Genomic DNA, 19230 nt, shown 5'->3' on the forward strand with positions numbered 1-19230 from the left:
GAAAATGACATCATCACGCCTGAATCTGCTTCCAGGAGCCGTCCAGATCAGGCTTGTTCAGGATATTTAGAAATCGTCCTAACAGTTGAAAAATAAAAAATAAACAGAGAACAAAGTAATATATATGATTAGAAATAAATAAAAAAGAAAACTATAAATAAAACGACTTCTTTCATTTAAAGAAAAAGGTCTATCAGTCCTCTTGTCGTGTGTGTTTGCAGCTCACAAAGACGACTTGCTGAGCTTCAGGATCCAAAAGGATGTATCTGCCAAATTCTTAATGTGGAAAAATGTCCATGTGTTTTCTTCTCCAGGAGACGATGAAGACACTGTTTGTCTGCACGATGCTCGTGCTGCTCTTTGCTTCCGGATTTTCCAAAGTGAACAATTTTCAACCAAGCGAGCACCGACCTGAAGAAACACCTTATGAAAAGTTTAGAAGACAGCATGTAGATGCTAAGATGACTGAAAAGCTGTGTAACACAGAAATATCAAATAGGAATATCTACAAACTTGACAACAGTTGTAAGGAAACCAACACATTCATCCTCAGCATTCCAGCAAAGGTCAAATCCATTTGTAGAGGTGATGGGAGCTACGATGAAAATAGCGGCATGACGTATAGTACCGCAACGTTTCGCATAATTAAATGTAAGCTAAAGCATCAGGGAGCCAGGAAACCCAGCTGCCAGTATGAAGGCAGGCTTCTCACTAACAGGATCATTGTGGTGAAATGTGAAGGGAAGTTACCTGTGCACTTCAATCGGGACCTTCTACCCTCTGAGAGCAACGATGGCGAGCAACTGTGAGGAAAGAGTGGTGTGGAGGGGGGGCGTGGTCTGCGATGCTGCTGCAGGTCAGATGGATGTACCTGCGCTGCATTTGCTATCACGCCTCGCCAACTTAAAAGGCTTTGTGCTGTCTGAGTTGTTGGTGTTGTGGATGTGTTGGCTGGCAGTCCACAGACAGACTGATTTACACAACTGTGGAAAAAATAAAATTAATAAATAAAATAAATTGGAAAACATAGATGTGTCATTATTTCATATAGATTTCAAATAACATACCATTTGATGTCAACATGTTTTAGTTGCATTTGCAGTGCTCGTGCTGTTATATTCTTATAATTCTGTTCATTTTATGAGTGTATCCTTCAGCCTTGCTTCACATATTTACTGCTGCTTGATCAGCTTTAGTCCTGCTAGCATCAGCACAGGTAGAAACAGATCACACATCAGAGAATCGGCCGTGCATCTAAATGCAAATGGAAACTAAAAATGAAAACATAGATAACTGAGCTGAACTTCATAGATCTGAAAGTTGACCAATGCATACATAGTGCTAAAAATCAGGTATCGGGAAAACACATTATTTTATATTATGCTGAAGTCAATTGTTATCCTTTTTTAAAACTATATCATATAATAAAGTCTGTTTTGAAGTTTACTATGGTAAAAAAAATATTTTAAGGCTCTTCAGATATACTGTAACTTCATAGGTATGAACCATCAAAGCATTTTCATCATAAATATAAAACTTCATTAGGTAGATCTGTTCAAATACTCATTAATGCAAATATCTGATCAGCCAATCACATGGCAGCAACTCAATGCAGGTGTAAAAGGTGAGGTCTAAAAAGAACCTTTAAGAAAATATGAATCATCTTAATCAGTCTTTAATTATGAAGCAATGGCCTAACTCCCTCTGACAAACAGACCTGTGGCAAAATTTATAAACCACTTTTGACTTTTTCCAAGGTGAACATTGTCTGGCAGCAGGTGCCCTTCCCCTCCCAGATCACGGTTCATATCTGATTTTCAGCTCTAAAGTTTATTTTTCTCTTCATAACAACTGTGCAAAGGATGATTTCTGAGGATGATGACTCATTTAAAATGCTTGGATGCTGACAATTATGCAGAGTCAGGCATGGAAAGGCTGCTCTTTGTGACAGGTGGGTGCTGTCATACATGGGTGTAGCTGCCAGCTGTCCTCGAGGCTTCACCTCTGCTAAACGTGTGTCTCTGAACTTGACCTGGTCTCATAAACTCTCCTGTGATTTTTATTTTGCATCCTTGGTTATTCAAATGAATGATTAATATATTAATATGAATCTATACAGATTTGTCCACACTGGATATGACAGTAAGAGTTAGTAAAGCTCTGTTAACGTGTCCCTCTACAGCCTGTTGTTTCTTAGTTTCACCAGTGAAACTGAATTAAAAACAAAACATAGATGACATATTGTCGCCTAGGCAACCACCAAGCTCCCAGTGCCTACAGACATTCACTAAAACATGCTGGTCATTGGATCGTTTGACTAAATACCTTTAACTAAATATCAATGTTTTCGACATGTCTTAGTTTACATTATTACACAGTTATTATGAGAGAGCATGTCTAATATTTTTCCACTAAACAGTCGTCTTCTCCTTTGGTTTGTTTGTAACAACCATTTATAAAAACTTGTGTTTTGCTTTTGTTTTATTTTTAACTGCAATTCTGGTCGAGTAGCTTTTATAGTGTTAATTCAACATATACTACAAAATAAAATGACTTTTTTTAAAGTACATTTGTGGACATTTTATTTTCAAATTATCCAATCACAGAATCAAATGCACAAAGCCTGTGATGTCATCAAAGGCACAAAGCTTGTGATGTCATCACATTCTGTCATTGGAAGGAGAAATTCAGTCAACTGTAGCAACTCTTTGGTGGCAGAACTACAAAACAACCTGTTTGTTAAAACCAAGATAAGGAAGACACAGAGACGCTGACGCAGACGCTGAAGCAGACGCAGAAGCAGACGCTGAAGCAGATGCATATAAAATGGCAGAAGCACAGATGGAAGTGGTCGTGAGCCCAAATATAACAGTTTTGCAAAGATCGGAAAATGACCTCAAAAAAGCCCAAACACCAAATCCTGAAACACGTCCTCTGGCACAAGTTCAAACAGAAGTGGTCGTGAAAGGCAAGAAAAAAAGGGGGCAAAAACAGAAAAGAGTGGCTGAAGAACCCAGACGACCGATTACTCGGGCGTATGCTCGGGCTCTTCTAGAAGCCCAAAACAACGTGGCTGATGGAAGCAACCTGAGAAATGAAGAAGTGTCAGGAAACCCTGAAGGAACCTCTGAAAGGGAAAACCCTGAATCCCTCCCTATGTCAGAACCAAAGGACGACGTGAATATGGAGACAGAGGCAAACATGAATAATCTAAATGATGGCAGATTAACGTTCCCTACCTCTGTCCTACAACCACAGGACTCCTTTGCATTCGACTGATAGAAATTTCAAGCTCAGTGTTAATGAAGATTTCAAAGGCCTTAGTGCAGGGGTAGGGAACGTCTAAAACCTGCAGGGACACCGGCCCTCGAGGCCTGGAGTTCCCTACCGCTGCCTTAGTGTGAAAGGAATGAAGCTGTAGCGCCTCCCAGTGGTTGAAAAGAGGTACACAAGAGGTTAGAAATAAGAGGCTGTAGAAATAACATTACAGAAAAGCAGGACATGCTCAAGCAAAACATTATAGAAAGTCTGTCACGGTTCTGGGTCAGTTTGACCCAGTATTTTGAGTTGTCATGTTTTTGCAGGTTTAGTTTAGTTCCATGTGTCATTTTCTGTCTCTCTCTCTATGTCGAGTCTGTGTCTTAGTGTGATGGTTTCTTGTTCCTGTTTTATTGTGAAGGTCTGCGTCTCATGTGAGTGTGTTCAGTTTGACCTCTGTCTCGTCTTGGTGATTATTCCCAGCTGTGTCCACCACCTGTGTGTAATTCCCCTGTGTTTCTCTGTGTATTTAAGTCGTGTCCTCTGTCATTGTAGTTGCTGGTCCGTCTGTGTAGCCACCATCTCTCGCCTGTGTGGTCTCCCTGCTGTCCATCTCCTCTGCTTGTTCTTGTCCAGGTTTGTGCTCTGTAGTTTAGTTGTTTCCAGTCTAGTTTACTTCGTGCTCCATTTGCTGTTTGTCCATATTTATTTTTGTGTTCAATAAACCACCTTCACTTCTCCACTACTGCCTGCGATTGGATCCTCATTTATTATTTTCACACGGCTCTCCTCACCCGCCGTGACAGTACGGACCAGCCAGATATGGATCCAGCGGCAGTCACCCCACCTAGGGAGCTTCAGGAGGCCGTTATCGACTCTGCTTCTAAATTGATTTACCAGCTGTTAGAGCATGAGGGAGAAGTGTCTCTTTACACTGTGGATGCCAGCCTACAACACCTTATTTCCAGTTACCCCTGGTTATTGGACTCACTGCGTCCGCTCGTACAGAATTTTGTTCTTCACGAGCTTCACCTACACCCCCCCGCACCCCCCCGCCGCTACCGCTCGCCTGCTCATGCAGGCGAGCCTAACCCCCTAACTACCCTAACCCCCTAACTACCCTAACCCCCTAACTACCACCTCACTGATTAGTTATTGCAGTGTGAGCTCAGTTCAATTAATCAGGTCACAGTAGTTTAGCACTTCTACAGCAATCATGCAACCAGCAGGACTGAGGAGGACACTGGGTGGACGGGCTTTGCAGGTCAGACTTTGAAACGATCTTTTATTGTCATTACGCCAAAAGCAGTGAAATTATATGCTGTCCCATTCAGTGCAAATAAAGAATCTGTGTTTACTGACAGGACAAAGCACTGAACATGATTTCATCTGTTAACCTGGACAAATTCCAAAACAATTCCTTATTATTTCTTTTTCTTAAGTAAAACCAGTAAAAGCTTCTACTTCAAAAATATGGACTTAACACTGAGATCCTGATATTTGAGACCAGTTGAATTTAGATGATCTTTTTTAGTTCGTTCAGTTTGCTGGTTCTAACGACGACGGTCTTCATCAGTTTTAATGTCACTGTGACTCATATCTCTGCATGGCTGTTTTGTTCTGAGTGCACTGTGACAATGAAGTTAAGATCCGGTGATCAGCACAGCAGCCTGGGAGTGACTGCTTGGTTAACGACAAGGTTTACAAGACCTGATCAAATGTCACACTGGAAATATTTTGCAAGTGAAACAGCAAATGAAAAAATGTAAATATGTTAACTGGACCACCTACATTGTTTCGAGAGCAGGGGTGAACTAAAGAGTGCGACCCATCACTTCAATGTCAGCATATAATTTCTATTTAACACTCAAAAAAATCTGTTGTACAAGTATTAAAAATATATTCACAAATGAAATTGACATGCCTGAGATGAAAACATTACTCATACAAGTTGTCAGGTAAAGTCTATAGCACTGTTACATCTAAATATGGACACTGAGCTGGGACGATGTCACAGATCTGAGCCTCTGCACCTTCACTATACGTTTGTGTATGTCAGGCCTGTCCTGTATCTCTCCACCACCTGATCCAACACACCACCAAATCCTGATCAGCTGATCATCTCTGCTCCTCTAATCACCTGAATATCCAAGTATCCGAAAGTGTCCATCGATCTGACAATACAATTGTAAAACCGATCACTGACCTGTGCCCTAATGTGTTCTGTGCACTTGTGAACACACTTCCTTATGGAGTACGTTTATTAAGGACACTCTTTCATTAGCACACAGGTTCAATAACACAACAAATAACCTCCAATAAACCTTTTAATAAACTGTCATTGGAGGCTGATGTGTTCTCTCTTGGCTTGTTTTCTTGTTGTGTGCCACACAGAAAATAAATGCATGGTGTCTTAACTCACTGATACGGGGATATCAATGAGCACAGAGTCCAGCCAACGATGGCACAAAGTCAAACCTCCTTCAAGGAAACTGGAGAGTCCAACACTGGCATTGAGGCTACCCCAACAATATCAATATGGTGTAACTTCCTGCTCTAACTCAGGCTCCTTCCCCACAAGAAAGATGATATTTTATGTACTCGAAGTCAGACCTGGAATCTGCGGGTCAGACTTCCTGGGCCCCCGACCCCTGACCTCTGAGATTTTCATGTCTTGTATTTTATAATATTTATCTTTTGTTCTCCTGCCAAAATTGTAAACACTGTCATCATGCCATATTGCACTGTTGTTCGATCAGCTTCATTAAATATACTTTTATATATACTTTTATCCTTTGTTTTGTTATACATCCATTTAAACCCTCATATGAAATTATTACAACCAACTGGTAGTAAAACAAAAATAAAAAGATTGTTCAACATTTTAACTGCAAATGGTCAAAACATTCACTTTATTTGCCAAAAATTATACTTAGAAAGGGGGAAAAAGAAGTGTTAATAGTTTATTTGAAAGGTCAAAATATACCAACACATCTTTTTATTTTAAATCTATTTGTTTGTGCATTAATTTTTTTTCTAAAGCCAGATGTGGAAAAACAGGCTGCATCTACATGCAGGTTCTTGTGGTCAGTGGTCATCATATTTGCATTATCTTTCTGAGTCACAAGCAGGGAAGTGTTAAAGTTTCCTAGAAGTGGTGGGCCAGTGATGTAGGTGTGGATGCAAAGGATTATTTGAGGTGGTGCTGATCAGAAGTATAAAAATCAAAGTGTCCAGATCCAAACACACTTTGTTCCTCTGTGACAGAAGTGAACTAGAACTCACAGCAGCATCTGAACTGCAGAAGAGATCTCTGCTCATCTCCGTCTGCATTCCTCTTTTGGTAAGAACTTATTATGTATCATTTAAAATGATTTTCCTTTTAAAGCTGGGCAGCAGGCTCACGTTGAACATCTCCATAAACTGTCATAATTCTGCTGCTACACTAAACACTGCATTCGGTGAGCACACTAAACTTACGTAAGCTGTATATTTGCACGGTGAGAGACCTGTTTTTGCTGATTTGTGTTCAAATACAACAAGATCTTATTTAAACTGACTGTCAGATGTTGCCTATCCAGTTATGTAATGAACCCACTATATACATGAACCACAGACCCTTCACCACATCTTCATCACCTGCTGTTCCAGACAACCAACTTATACCTGAACCACTGCAGGTTAATCATCATCATTAGTAAAGGAAAAAAAAGGTGAGTGTCTTATTATTTTTATTTTGCAGTGTGTCATTGTTACTACAGAGCACACTGAAACATATGACAGGAAAGAATAACTGAGTGCAGAAAGGCTTTTATATTAAATCGGATTTAAACTTTGTTCTTAATGAACCGGATCTATTATGACCTGGACTTTTATCTATAAAATGGGCTTGTGAAACCCAGAGAAAAACTCTCTCAATATATCTGTAGCTATAAATATATATTTATCCAAATCACATCAAGTAAAAAAAGCAAAATGACAAAATTAAAAAAAAGAATAACAAAAAGTATAAATTAAAACACAAAATTTTAAGGCAAAAACAAATATCTTGATGTCTTAATACGATGAATATAAAATATAAAGTAATACAACAAGGTTAAATATCTAAACATTTAAACTACTTCAGCTTTTCAAAGCTTCTTTTTCCAGTTGAAAATGACATCATCACGCCTGAATCTGCTTCCAGGAGCCGTCCAGATCAGGCTTGTTCAGGATATTTAGAAATCGTCCTAACAGTTGAAAAATAAAAAATAAACAGAGAACAAAGTAATATATATGATTATAAATAAATAAAAAAGAAAACTATAAATAAAACGACTTCTTTCATTTAAAGAAAAAGGTCTATCAGTCCTCTTGTCGTGTGTGTTTGCAGCTCACAAAGACGACTTACTGAGCTTCAGGATCCAAAAGGATGTATCTGCCAAATTCTTAATGTGGAAAAATGTCCATGTGTTTTCTTCTCCAGGAGACGATGAAGACACTGTTTGTCTGCACGATGCTCGTGCTGCTCTTTGCTTCCGGATTTTCCAAAGTGAACAATTTTCTACCAAGCGAGCACCGACCTGAAGAAACACCTTATGAAAAGTTTAGAAGACAGCATGTAGATGCTAAGATGACTGAAAAGCTGTGTAACGCAGAAATATCAAATAGGAATATCTACAAACTTGACAACAGTTGTAAGGAAACCAACACATTCATCCTCAGCATTCCAGCAAAGGTCAAATCCATTTGTAGAGGTGATGGGAGGTACGATGAAAATAGCGGCATGACGTATAGTACCGCAACGTTTCGCATAATTAAATGTAAGCTAAAGCATCAGGGAGCCAGGAAACCCAGCTGCCAGTATGAAGGCAGGCTTCTCACTAACAGGATCATTGTGGTGAAATGTGAAGGGAAGTTACCTGTGCACTTCAATCGGGACCTTCTACCCTCTGAGCGCAACGATGGCGAGCAACTATGAGGAAAGAGTGGTGTGGAGGGGGGCGTGGTCTGCGATGCTGCTGCAGGTGAGATGGATGTACCTGCGCTGCATTTGCTATCACGCCTCGCCAACTTAAAAGGCTTTGTGCTGTCTGAGTTGTTGGTGTTGTGGATGTGTTGGCTGGCAGTCCACAGACAGACTGATTTACACAACTGTGGAAAAAATAAAATTAACTAGAAAAATTTGCATTTCCTGCGAAAATGCAGTGTGGATGCTTTAAAGCTGAAGCTGTATGCAAAAAGTAGCTGAAAAAGCTGAAAAGTTGCAGAAATTGTAAAAACTTTGCAGAAGCAAAAGAAGTTTGCTAAAATGGAATAACTTAGCAGAACTGCAATATCTTAGAGGAAACATAATACTTGGCAGAGATACAATAGCATAGCAGAATTTAGCAGAAATATTGTAACTTACCAGAAACATGATAACTTCTCAAAAATACAAGAATTTAGGAGAAATAGTATAAGATAACAGAAAGAATATATTTAGCCAAAAATACTTAAACATTACAGAAACACTATGATTTAGAAAAATAGTACAACAGAGCAGAAATATTGTGATTTACCAGAGACACTGTGATGAACTATGAATATTGTAATTTTAAATTAAGACTATGTTTTAGCACAAATATTATAATTTGGCAGAAATACTATAATTTAGCAGAAATACTATATTAAGCACAAATCCTATAAAAAGCAGAAATGGTATGATTAAGCATAAATACTACATTTAGTAGAAATACTTTGTTTTAGCACAAATCCCATAAAAAGCAGAAATACTGTACTATGATTTAGTAGAAAAACTATAATTAATCAGAAATACTAAATTTAGCAGAAATACTATATTAAGCACAAATCCTATGAAAAGCAGAAATAATATGATTAAGCATAAATACTACATTTAGCAGAAATACTATATTAAGCACAAATCTTATAAAAAGCAGAAATACTATATTAAGCACAAATCCTATAAAAGCAGAAATAGTATATTAAGCACAAATCTTATAAAATAGCAGAAATAGTATGATTTAGCACAATAGTAATAAGTTAAACAGAAAAATTGGAAAAGCAAAATGGACAGCTGAAAAAATGCTGAACATGCTGAGGGTCCCTCAAATATACTTGTTAAATGACAAAAATCTGAAAAAAAATTTATGACAGCCACACAATTACAAATATGTACACATGAGGAAACACACATGCACAGAGAGACACACACACAAGATCCAATTCAGTCAACCAGTCTAACTATATTCAATTTAAATCCTACAATGACATGCTGCCAAATAAGGGCAGGGTCCTCTCTCTCCCACTAAACACACACACACACAGACAGACACAGAGGGAGAGAGCTGCCGAATTTAAATCCACCAATCAGAGTGGCTGTTTACGTTTTCCCGCCAAAACAGGTGCATCTTTTTACACACGCAGCACAGAGAGGCACAGGATTATTGCAGCCTATTTCTCATAGTGAGGACTCCCCACAAACAAATGACCATAATTTCCTAACCGTAGGGGCTAGAACGGTCATTCTTAAACCGTTTTGTTCAGAAGAGATGGGGGAATCTTCCAGTGTTAACAATTTATCATTAAAATGTGAATTTTTAGAGATATACGACATGGATGACTTGTTGACTTAGAAGCCACGAATTCCCCAATATGCAAATTTGAATGCCTGAGGCCACATATATGATTGGCTGCCTGGGAAGCCGTGCAGGCCCTGATTTGTGGATTTGAATTCCTCAGCCCTCAGATATGATTGGCTGGCTTAGAAGCCATGAAGGCCCCAATATGCAAATTTCAATGCCTCAGGACACATATATGATTGGCTGGGAAACCGTGCAGGCCCTGATTTGAAAATTTGAATGTCTAAGTCCTCACAGAGGATTGGCTGCCTGGGGACCTGGCAGAAATATATAGAAATACTATGATTAAGCATAAATACTACATTTAGTAGAAATACTATGTTTTAGCACAAATACTATAAAAAGCAGAAATACTATAATTTAGCAGAAATACTATATTAAGCACAAATCCTATAAAAAGCAGAAATAGGATGATTAAGCATAAACACTACATTTAGTAGAAATATTATGTTTGAGCAAAAATCCTATAAAAAGCATAAATACTATATTAGGCACAAATCCCATAAAAAGCAGAAATAGTATGATTAAGCATAAATACTACATTTAGTAGAAATACTATGTTTTAGCACAAATAGTATAAAAAGCAGAAATACTGTAATTTAGCAGAAATACTATATTAGGCACAAATCTTATAAAATAGCAGAAATAGTATGATTTAGCACAATAGTAATCAGTTAAACAGAAAAATTGGAAAAGCAAAATGGACAGCTGAAAAAATGCTGAACATGCTGAGGGTCCCTCAAATATACTTGTTAAATGACAAAAATCAGCAAAAAAATGCACAGGGAGAGAGAAGTAAGTTTCTAGGTCAGCCTGGGAGCTGCTGAATTTGAATCCACCAATCAGAGAGCCTGTGTACTTTTTCCCGCCAAAACAGGTGCCTCTTTTTACACACGCAGCACAGAGATGCACAGGATTATTGCAGCCTATTTCTCATAGTGAGGACTCCCCTCAAACAAATGACCATAATTTCCAAACCGTAGGGGCTAGAGCGGTCATTCTTACACCGTTTTGTTCAGAAGAGATGGGGGAATCTTCCAGTGTTTACAATTTATCATTAAAATATGAATTATTAAAGATATTTGACTTCTAATGCACCATAACTGAGTAGAGCGAAGCAAAAACTGCCTTGACTTGCCCTCAAACAACGCTTTGTAACTCGAAATCTATTTGGAGTATCGATATCATTCTTTCACCGTAAGAGACAGCAGGCTTTGGTGAACAGTCATGGAAATTTTCAGGTCTCTGTGGAAATCCAAAAAAAAGTTATGACGAGAGAAAAAAGTGGTTCATTTCCAGAGTTTTAAATCTGAAGAAATCTGAGCGAAGGACGAATTTCCTACCCTCAAACAAGTCCAACTCATTTCAGAACGGTAATAGGTGAGAAAGAAATTCTTGAATTGTGAGCGTCAGGGGTGTCTGAAGATATTCGGGGACAAGCCTCATGTCTTAAAGTCGCTTCGTTAAGGAGATATGACGATTCGAATATGCCTCTCATTACAGAAATCCAGCGATGATTTTGAACAAGCTCTCCATTGACTTTATATGGAGAGTTTTGAGACCTTGTGTTGGTCTGAGGAGATTTGCAAAAATTCTATAAATCACACAACAATGATAGTGACATTTTCTGAAAGCCAGCAAAAATACCTACGTTTTGATGTATAATTTGTGGAAGTTGAGTGAAAATTGAGCAAGTAGCAAACAGTTGTTCGGACATGAAGAGAAGACTGCAAAACCTTCAGTGACACACTGGAAGCCAAGAGCATAGCAACCATAACAACGCATGTATTTTGTGAAAAATCACAATTTTGCAACTCAAAACTTTAAGAGGCATAAAAGTAAAACAGTAAAAGATTTCAAAAAGCTGAATCATACCTGAATAGCCCAATAATTTATGAACATTTTAAAGTTTGAATGGTTGTTCTAGGTGAAAATATGAGGAAGTAGTTAAGTTTCAAAAACAAGCAAATTTTAGCAGAATTGCAGAAGTTTCCCATTCATTTCAATGGGACAAATTAAAGGAAAAAAGTGGAATATTTTAAAAAGTATAATAGTTAAAAATAGCAAAAATCGTAGCAAGAAAGAGCAAAAATAGCAGAATAGTTTAAAATTTGAACGGTGAAAATCGGCTGAAAATTGTGGAAGTAGTTAAGTGCCAAAAAGTGTACGGAAGCAACTAGAATAATAATAATAACTAGAAAAATTTGCATTTCCTGCGAAAATGCAGTGTGGATGCTTAAAGCTGAAGCTGTATGCAAAAACTAGCTGAAAAAGCTGAAAAGTTGCAGAAATTGTAAAAACTTTGCAGAAGCAAAAGAAGTTTGCTAAAATGGAATAACTTAGCAGAACTGCAATATCTTAGAGGAAACATAATACTTGGCAGAAATACAATAGCATAGCAGAATTTAGCAGAAATATTGTAACTTACCAGAAACATGATAACTTCTCAAAAATACAAGAATTTAGGAGAAATAGTATAAGATAACAGAAAGAATATATTTAGCCAAAAATACTTAAACATTACAGAAACACTATGATTTAGAAAAATAGTACAACAGAGCAGAAATATTGTGATTTACCAGAGACACTGTGATGAACTATGAATATTGTAATTTTAAATTAAGACTATGTTTTAGCACAAATATTATAATTTGGCAGAAATACTATAATTTAGAAGAAATACTATATTAAGCACAAATCCTATAAAAAGCAGAAATGGTATGATTAAGCATAAATACTACATTTAGTAGAAATACTTTGTTTTAGCACAAATCCTATGAAAAGCAGAAATACTATATTAAGCACAAATCCCATAAAAAGCAGAAATACTGTACTATGATTTAGTAGAAAAACTATAATTATTCAGAAATACTACATTTAGCAGAAATACTATATTAAGCACAAATCCTATGAAAAGCAGAAATAGTATGATTAAGCATAAATACTACATTTAGCAGAAATACTATATTACGCACAAATCTTATAAAAAGCAGAAATAGTATATTTAGCACAAATCCTATAAAAGCAGAAATAGTATATTAAGCACAAATCTTATAAAATAGCAGAAATAGTATGATTTAGCACAATAGTAATAAGTTAAACAGAAAAATTGGAAAAGCAAAATGGACAGCTGAAAAAATGCTGAACATGCTGAGGGTCCCTCAAATATACTAGTTAAATGACAAAAATCTGCAAAAAAATTTATGACAGCCACACAATTATAAATATGTACACATGAGGAAACACACATGCACAGAGAGACACACACACAAGATCCAATTCAGTCAACCAGTCTAAATATATTGAATTTGAATCTTACAATGAGATCATCCCATTAAAAGGCTTTCTCTCTCTCTCTCTCTCTGTCACACACACACACACACACACACACACACACACAAACACACACACGCACACACACACGCACACACAAACACACACAGACAGACACAGAGGGAGAGAGCTGCCGAATTTAAATCCACCAATCAGAGTGGCTGTTTACGTTTTCCCGCCAAAACAGGTGCATCTTTTTACACACGCAGCACAGAGAGGCACAGGATTATTGCAGCCTATTTCTCATAGTGAGGACTCCCCACAAACAAATGACCATAATTTCCTAACCGTAGGGGCTAGAACGGTCATTCTTACACAGTTTTGTTCAGAAGAGATGGGGGAATCTTCCAGTGTTAACAATTTATCATTAAAATGTGAATTTTTAGAGATATACGACATGGATGACTTGTTGACTTAGAAGCCACGAATTCCCCAATATGCAAATTTGAATGCCTGAGGCCACATATATGATTGGCTGGCTGGGAAGCCGTGCAGGCCCTGATTTGTGGATTTGAATTCCTCAGCCCTCAGATATGATTGGCTGGCTTAGAAGCCATGAAGGCCCCAATATGCAAATTTGAATGCCTCAGGACACATATATGATTGGCTGGGAAACCGTGCAGGCCCTGATTTGAAAATTTGAATGTCTAAGTCCTCACAGAGGATTGGCTGCCTGGGGACCTGGCAGAAATATATCCGGTTGTTCAGTCTGACGTCACTAGCCGTGTCTGGGTCTAAACTCCGCTGCAGGTCCATATATCAAACGATCACTATGGGATTACTGAGAGTTGAAAAACTGTCTAAAGTCTTTCATCTTTAATAAAATGATCAGCGTTCTGCTCTACCAGGTGTAACAATTGAGTTTAACATCCAGGCATCCATGAAAACGGAATTTATGACATTTAACGGAGTTAGAAGTTAGCAGGGAGTTAGCTCGCTAGCTTCTATCTAAATACAATATAGCATGTCCTGACTGTGGGGTTTTGGAAACAAATTAAAACGTACAGCTCTGCTATCACTTCCAGCATAAATGAAGACAGAAAACTAAACAGCAGTGACGTTTGTAGGGTTACTGAAGTTGGGCTAGCTGGTATATAATGATGTGCTACGTGACCGCTAGCGACACAGCTATGTTAGCATAATATAAACAAGCTAACTTTTTTTCCACTCGATAAAAGTTAATGTGAGTGTTCTCGGTGGTCAGGAATAAATGTAATCGCATGGCAGGATGCTGTAAAAGGACCAAACTTCAGCCAGGAGAACAACTGAGATAATCCATCCACAATACGAGGTTAGTCATTCATATACTGCTGCATGGGCTGGGCTGTAGTTACATCATAAGGTTTTAAAAACTGAGCTTAAATAAATGATTAGCGGTAATAAAAGCCGAGGGAGGTCAACAGGGATCACTGACTGTTTTAGGAGCTTTTTGAGATCAAATAGAAGAAAATACATAACATTAAACATGTTAACAACACAAAAGCCATATTAAACGCAGACTACTTTAGACCCGGAAGTAGGATTCGTCGCGTCATCACTGAACAACCGGATAGAAATACTATGATTAAGCATAAATACTACATTTAGTAGAAATACTATGTTTTAGCACAAATACTATAAAAAGCAGAAATACTATAATTTAGCAGAAATACTATATTAAGCACAAATCCTATAAAAAGCAGAAATAGGATGATTAAGCATAAACACTACATTTAGTAGAAATACTATGTTTGAGCAAAAATCCTATAAAAAGCAGAAATACTATATTAGGCACAAATCCCATAAAAAGCAGAAATAGTATGATTAAGCATAAATACTACATTTAGTAGAAATACTATGTTTTAGCACAAATAGTATAAAAAGCAGAAATACTGTAATTTAGCAGAAATACTATATTAGGCACAAATCTTATAAAATAGCAGAAATAGTATGATTTAGCACAATAGTAATAAGTTAAACAGAAAAATTGGAAAAGCAAAATGGACAGCTGAAAAAATGATGAACATGCTGAGGGTCCCTCAAATATACTTGTTAAATGAAAAAATCAGCAAAAAAAATGCACAGGGAGAGAGAAGTAAGTTTCTAGGTCAGCCTGGGAGCTGCTAAATTTGAATCCACCAATCAGAGAGCCTGTGTACTTTTTCCCGCCAAAACATGTGCATCTTTTTACACACGCAGCACAGGATTATTGCAGTCTATTTCTCATAATGACGACTCCCCTCAAACAAATGACCATAATTTCAAAACCGTAGGGGCTAGAGCGGTCATTCTTACACCGTTTTGTTCAAAAGAGATGGGGGAATCTTCCAGTGTTTACAATTTATCATTAAAATATGAATTATTAAAGATATTTGACTTCTAATGCACCATAACTGAGTAGAGCGAAGCAAAAACTGCCTTGACTTGCCCTCAAACAACGCTTTGTGACTTGAAATCTATTTGGAGTATCAATATCATTCTTACACCGTAAGAGACAGCAGGCTTTGGTGAACAATCATGGAAATTTTCAGGTCTCTGTGGAAATCCATTAAAAAGATATGACGAGAGAAAAAAGTGCTTCATTTCCACAGTTTGAAATCTGAAGAAATCTGAGCGAAGGACGAATTTCCTACCCTCAAACAAGTCTAACTCATTTCAGAACGGTAATAGGTGAGAAAATAATTCTTGAATTGTGAGCGTCAGGGGTGTCTGAAGATATACTGGGACAAGCCTTATGTCTTAACTTTGCTTCGTTAAGGAGATATGACGATTCGAATATGCCTCTCATTACAGAAATCAAGCGGTGATTTTGAACAAGCTCTCCATTGACTTTCTATGGAGAGTTTTGCGACTTTGTGTTGGTCTGAGGAGATTTGCCAAAATTCTATAAATCCCACAACAATGATAGTGACATTTTCGGAAACCCAGCAAAAATACCTACGTTTTGATGTATAATTTGTGGAAGTTGAGTGAAAATTGAGCAAGTAGCAAGAAGTTGTTCGGACATGAAGAGAAGACTGCAAAACCTTCAGTGGCACACTGGAAGCCAAGTGCATAGCAACCATAACAACGCATGTATTTTGTGAAAAATCACAATTTTGCAACTGAAAACTTTAAGAGGCATAAAAGTAAACCGGTAAAAGATTTGAAAAAGCTGAATCATACCTGAATAGCCCAATAATTTGAGAACATTTTAAAGTTTGAATGGTTGTTCTACGTGAAAATATGAGGAAGTAGTTAAGTTTCAGAAACAAGCAAATTTTAGCAGAATTGCAGAAGTTTCCCATTCATTTCAATGGGACAAATTAAGCTTAATATTTTAAAAAGTATAATAGTGAAAAATACCAAAAGACATAGCAGGAATTAGCAGAAATAGCAGAATATTTTAAAATTTGAACGGTGAAAATCGGCTGAAAATTGTGGAAGTAGTTAAGTGCCAAAAAGTGTACGGAAGTCCCAAGAGGAACTCAATAGTGTGGATGCTTAAAGCATCCACACAATAATAATAATAACTAGAAAAATTTGCATTTCCTGCGAAAATGCAGTGTGGATGCTTAAAGCTGAAGCTGTATGCAAAAAGTAGCTGAAAAAGCTGAAAAGTTGCAGAAATTGTAAAAACTTTGCAGAAGCAAAAGAAGTTTGCTAAAATGGAATAACTTAGCAGAACTGCAATATCTTAGAGGAAACATAATACTTGGCAGAAATACAATAGCATAGCAGAATTTAGCAGAAATATTGTAACTTACCAGAAACATGATAACTTCTCAAAAATACAAGAATTTAGGAGAAATAGTATAAGATAACAGAAAGAATATATTTAGCCAAAAATACTTTAACATTACAGAAACACTATGATTTAGAAAAATAGTACAACAGAGCAGAAATATTGTGATTTACCAGAGACACTGTGATGAACTATGAATATTGTAATTTTAAATTGAGACTATGTTTTAGCACAAATATTATAATTTGGCAGAAATACTATAATTTAGCAGAAATACTATATTAAGCACAAATCCTATAAAAAGCAGAAATGGTATAATTAAGCACAAATACAAAATTTAGTAGAAATACTTTGTTTTAGCACAAATCCCATAAAAAGCAGAAATACTGTACTATGATTTAGTAGAAAAACTATAATTAATCAGAAATACTAAATTAAGCACAAATCCTATAAAAGCAGAAATAGTATATTAAGCACAAATCTTATAAAATAGCAGAAACAGTATGATTTAGCACAATAGTAATAAGTTAAACAGAAAAACTGGAAAAGCAAAATGGACAGCTGAAAAAATGCTGAACATGCTGAGGGTCCCTCAAATATACTTGTTAAATGAAAAAAATTAGCAAAAAAATCTATAACAGCCACACAATCACAAATATGTACACATAAGGAAACACACATGCACAGAGAGACACACTACCAAGATCAAATTCAGTCACCCAGTCTAAATATATTAAATTAGAATCTTAGAATGAGATCATCCCATTAAAAGGCTTTCTCTCTCTCTCTCTCTCTCTCTCTCTCTCTCTCTCTCTGTCACACACAGACACACACACACACACAGACACACAGGGAGAGAGAAGTAAGTTTCTAGGTCAGCCTGGGAGCTGCTGAATTTGAATCCACCAATCAGAGTGCCTGTTTACGTTTTCCCGCCAAAAGAGGTGCACCTTTTTACACACGCAGCAGAGAGAGGCACAGAGAGGCACAGGATTATTGCAGCCTACTTTTCATAGTGACGACTCCCCTCAAACAAATGACCATAATTTCCTAACCGTAGGGGCTAGAGCGGTCATTCTTACACCGTTTTGTTCAGAAGAGATGGGGGAATCTTCCAGTGTTAACAATTTATCATTAAAATATGAATTATTAAAGATATTTGACTTGTAATGCAGCATAACTGAGTAGAGCGAAGCAAAAACTGCCTTGACTTGCCCTCAAACAACGGTTTGTAACTTGAAATCTGTTTGGAGTATCGATATCATTCTTTCACCGTAAGAGACAGCAGGCTTTGGTGAACAATCATGGAAATTTTCAGGTCTCTGTGGAAATCCAACAAAAAGTTATGACGAGAGAAAAAAGTGGTTCATTTCCAGACTTTGAAATCCGAAGAAATCTGAGCGAAGGACGAATTTCCTACCCTCAAACAAGTCCAACTCATTTCAGAACGGTAATAGGTGAGAAAGAAATTCTTGAATTGTGAGCGTCAGGAGTGTCTGAAGATATACCGGGACAAGCCTCATGTCTTAACTTTGCTTCGTTAAGGAGATATGACGATTCGAATATGCCTCTCATTACAGAAATGCAGCGGTGATTTTGAACAAGCTCTCCATTGACTTTATATGGAGAGTTTTCTGACCTTGTGTTAGTCTGAGGAGATTTGCAAAAATTCTATAAATCCCACAACAATGATGGTGACATTTTCTGAAAGCCAGCAAAAATGCCTACGTTTTGATGTATAATTTGTGGAAGTTGAGTGAAAATTGAGCAAGTAGCAGGAAGTTGTTCGGACATGAAGAGAAGACTGCAAAAGCTTCAGTGACACACTGGAAGCCAAGAGCATAGCAACCATAACAACGCATGTATTTTGTGAAAAATCACAATTTTGCAACTCAAAACTTTAAGAGGCATAAAAGTAAAACAGTAAAAGATTTGAAAAAGCTGAATCATACCTGAATAGCCCAATAATTTGTGAACATTTTAAAGTTTGAATGGTTGTTCTAGGTGAAAGTATGAGGAAGTAGTTAAGTTTCAAAAACAAGCAAAATTTAGCAGAATTTTGGAAGATTTCCATTCATTTCAATGGGACAAATTAAAGGAAAAAAGTGGAATATTTTAAAAAGTATAATAGTTAAAAATAGCAAAAATCATAGCAGAAATTAGCAAAAATAGTTGAATAGTTTAAAATTTGAACGGTGAAAATCGGCTGAAAATTGTGGAAGTAGTTTAACGGCGAAAAGTGTACGGAAACACCCAGAATAATAATAATAACTAGAAAAATTTGCATTTCCTGCGAAAATGCAGTGTGGATGCTTA

The 19230-nt window shown here is 37.0% G+C and overlaps 1 protein-coding gene across 2 annotated transcripts in view; it reads right to left on the reverse strand.

Moving 5' to 3' along the window:
* Window positions 1-19230, reverse strand: part of LOC145425228 (protein TANC1-like) — a 192904-nt gene that overhangs the window by 4886 nt on the left and 168788 nt on the right. The window contains exon 11 of one of the 2 annotated variants that reach the window (XM_080298193.1): window positions 6214-8391. The exons of the other annotated variant lie outside the window; for it this stretch is intronic. Within the exon in view, the coding sequence (XP_080154319.1) occupies window positions 8074-8391 (318 nt within the window). The 3' untranslated portion in view covers window positions 6214-8073. Of the gene's footprint in view, window positions 1-6213; window positions 8392-19230 lie in introns of those variants that run through there. 2 annotated transcript variants of the gene reach the window in all.

The sequence above is a fragment of the Astatotilapia calliptera genome, chromosome 3 (assembly GCF_964374335.1).
Source record: "Astatotilapia calliptera chromosome 3, fAstCal68.1, whole genome shotgun sequence".
NCBI classification, from domain to species: Eukaryota; Metazoa; Chordata; class Actinopteri; order Cichliformes; family Cichlidae; genus Astatotilapia; species Astatotilapia calliptera.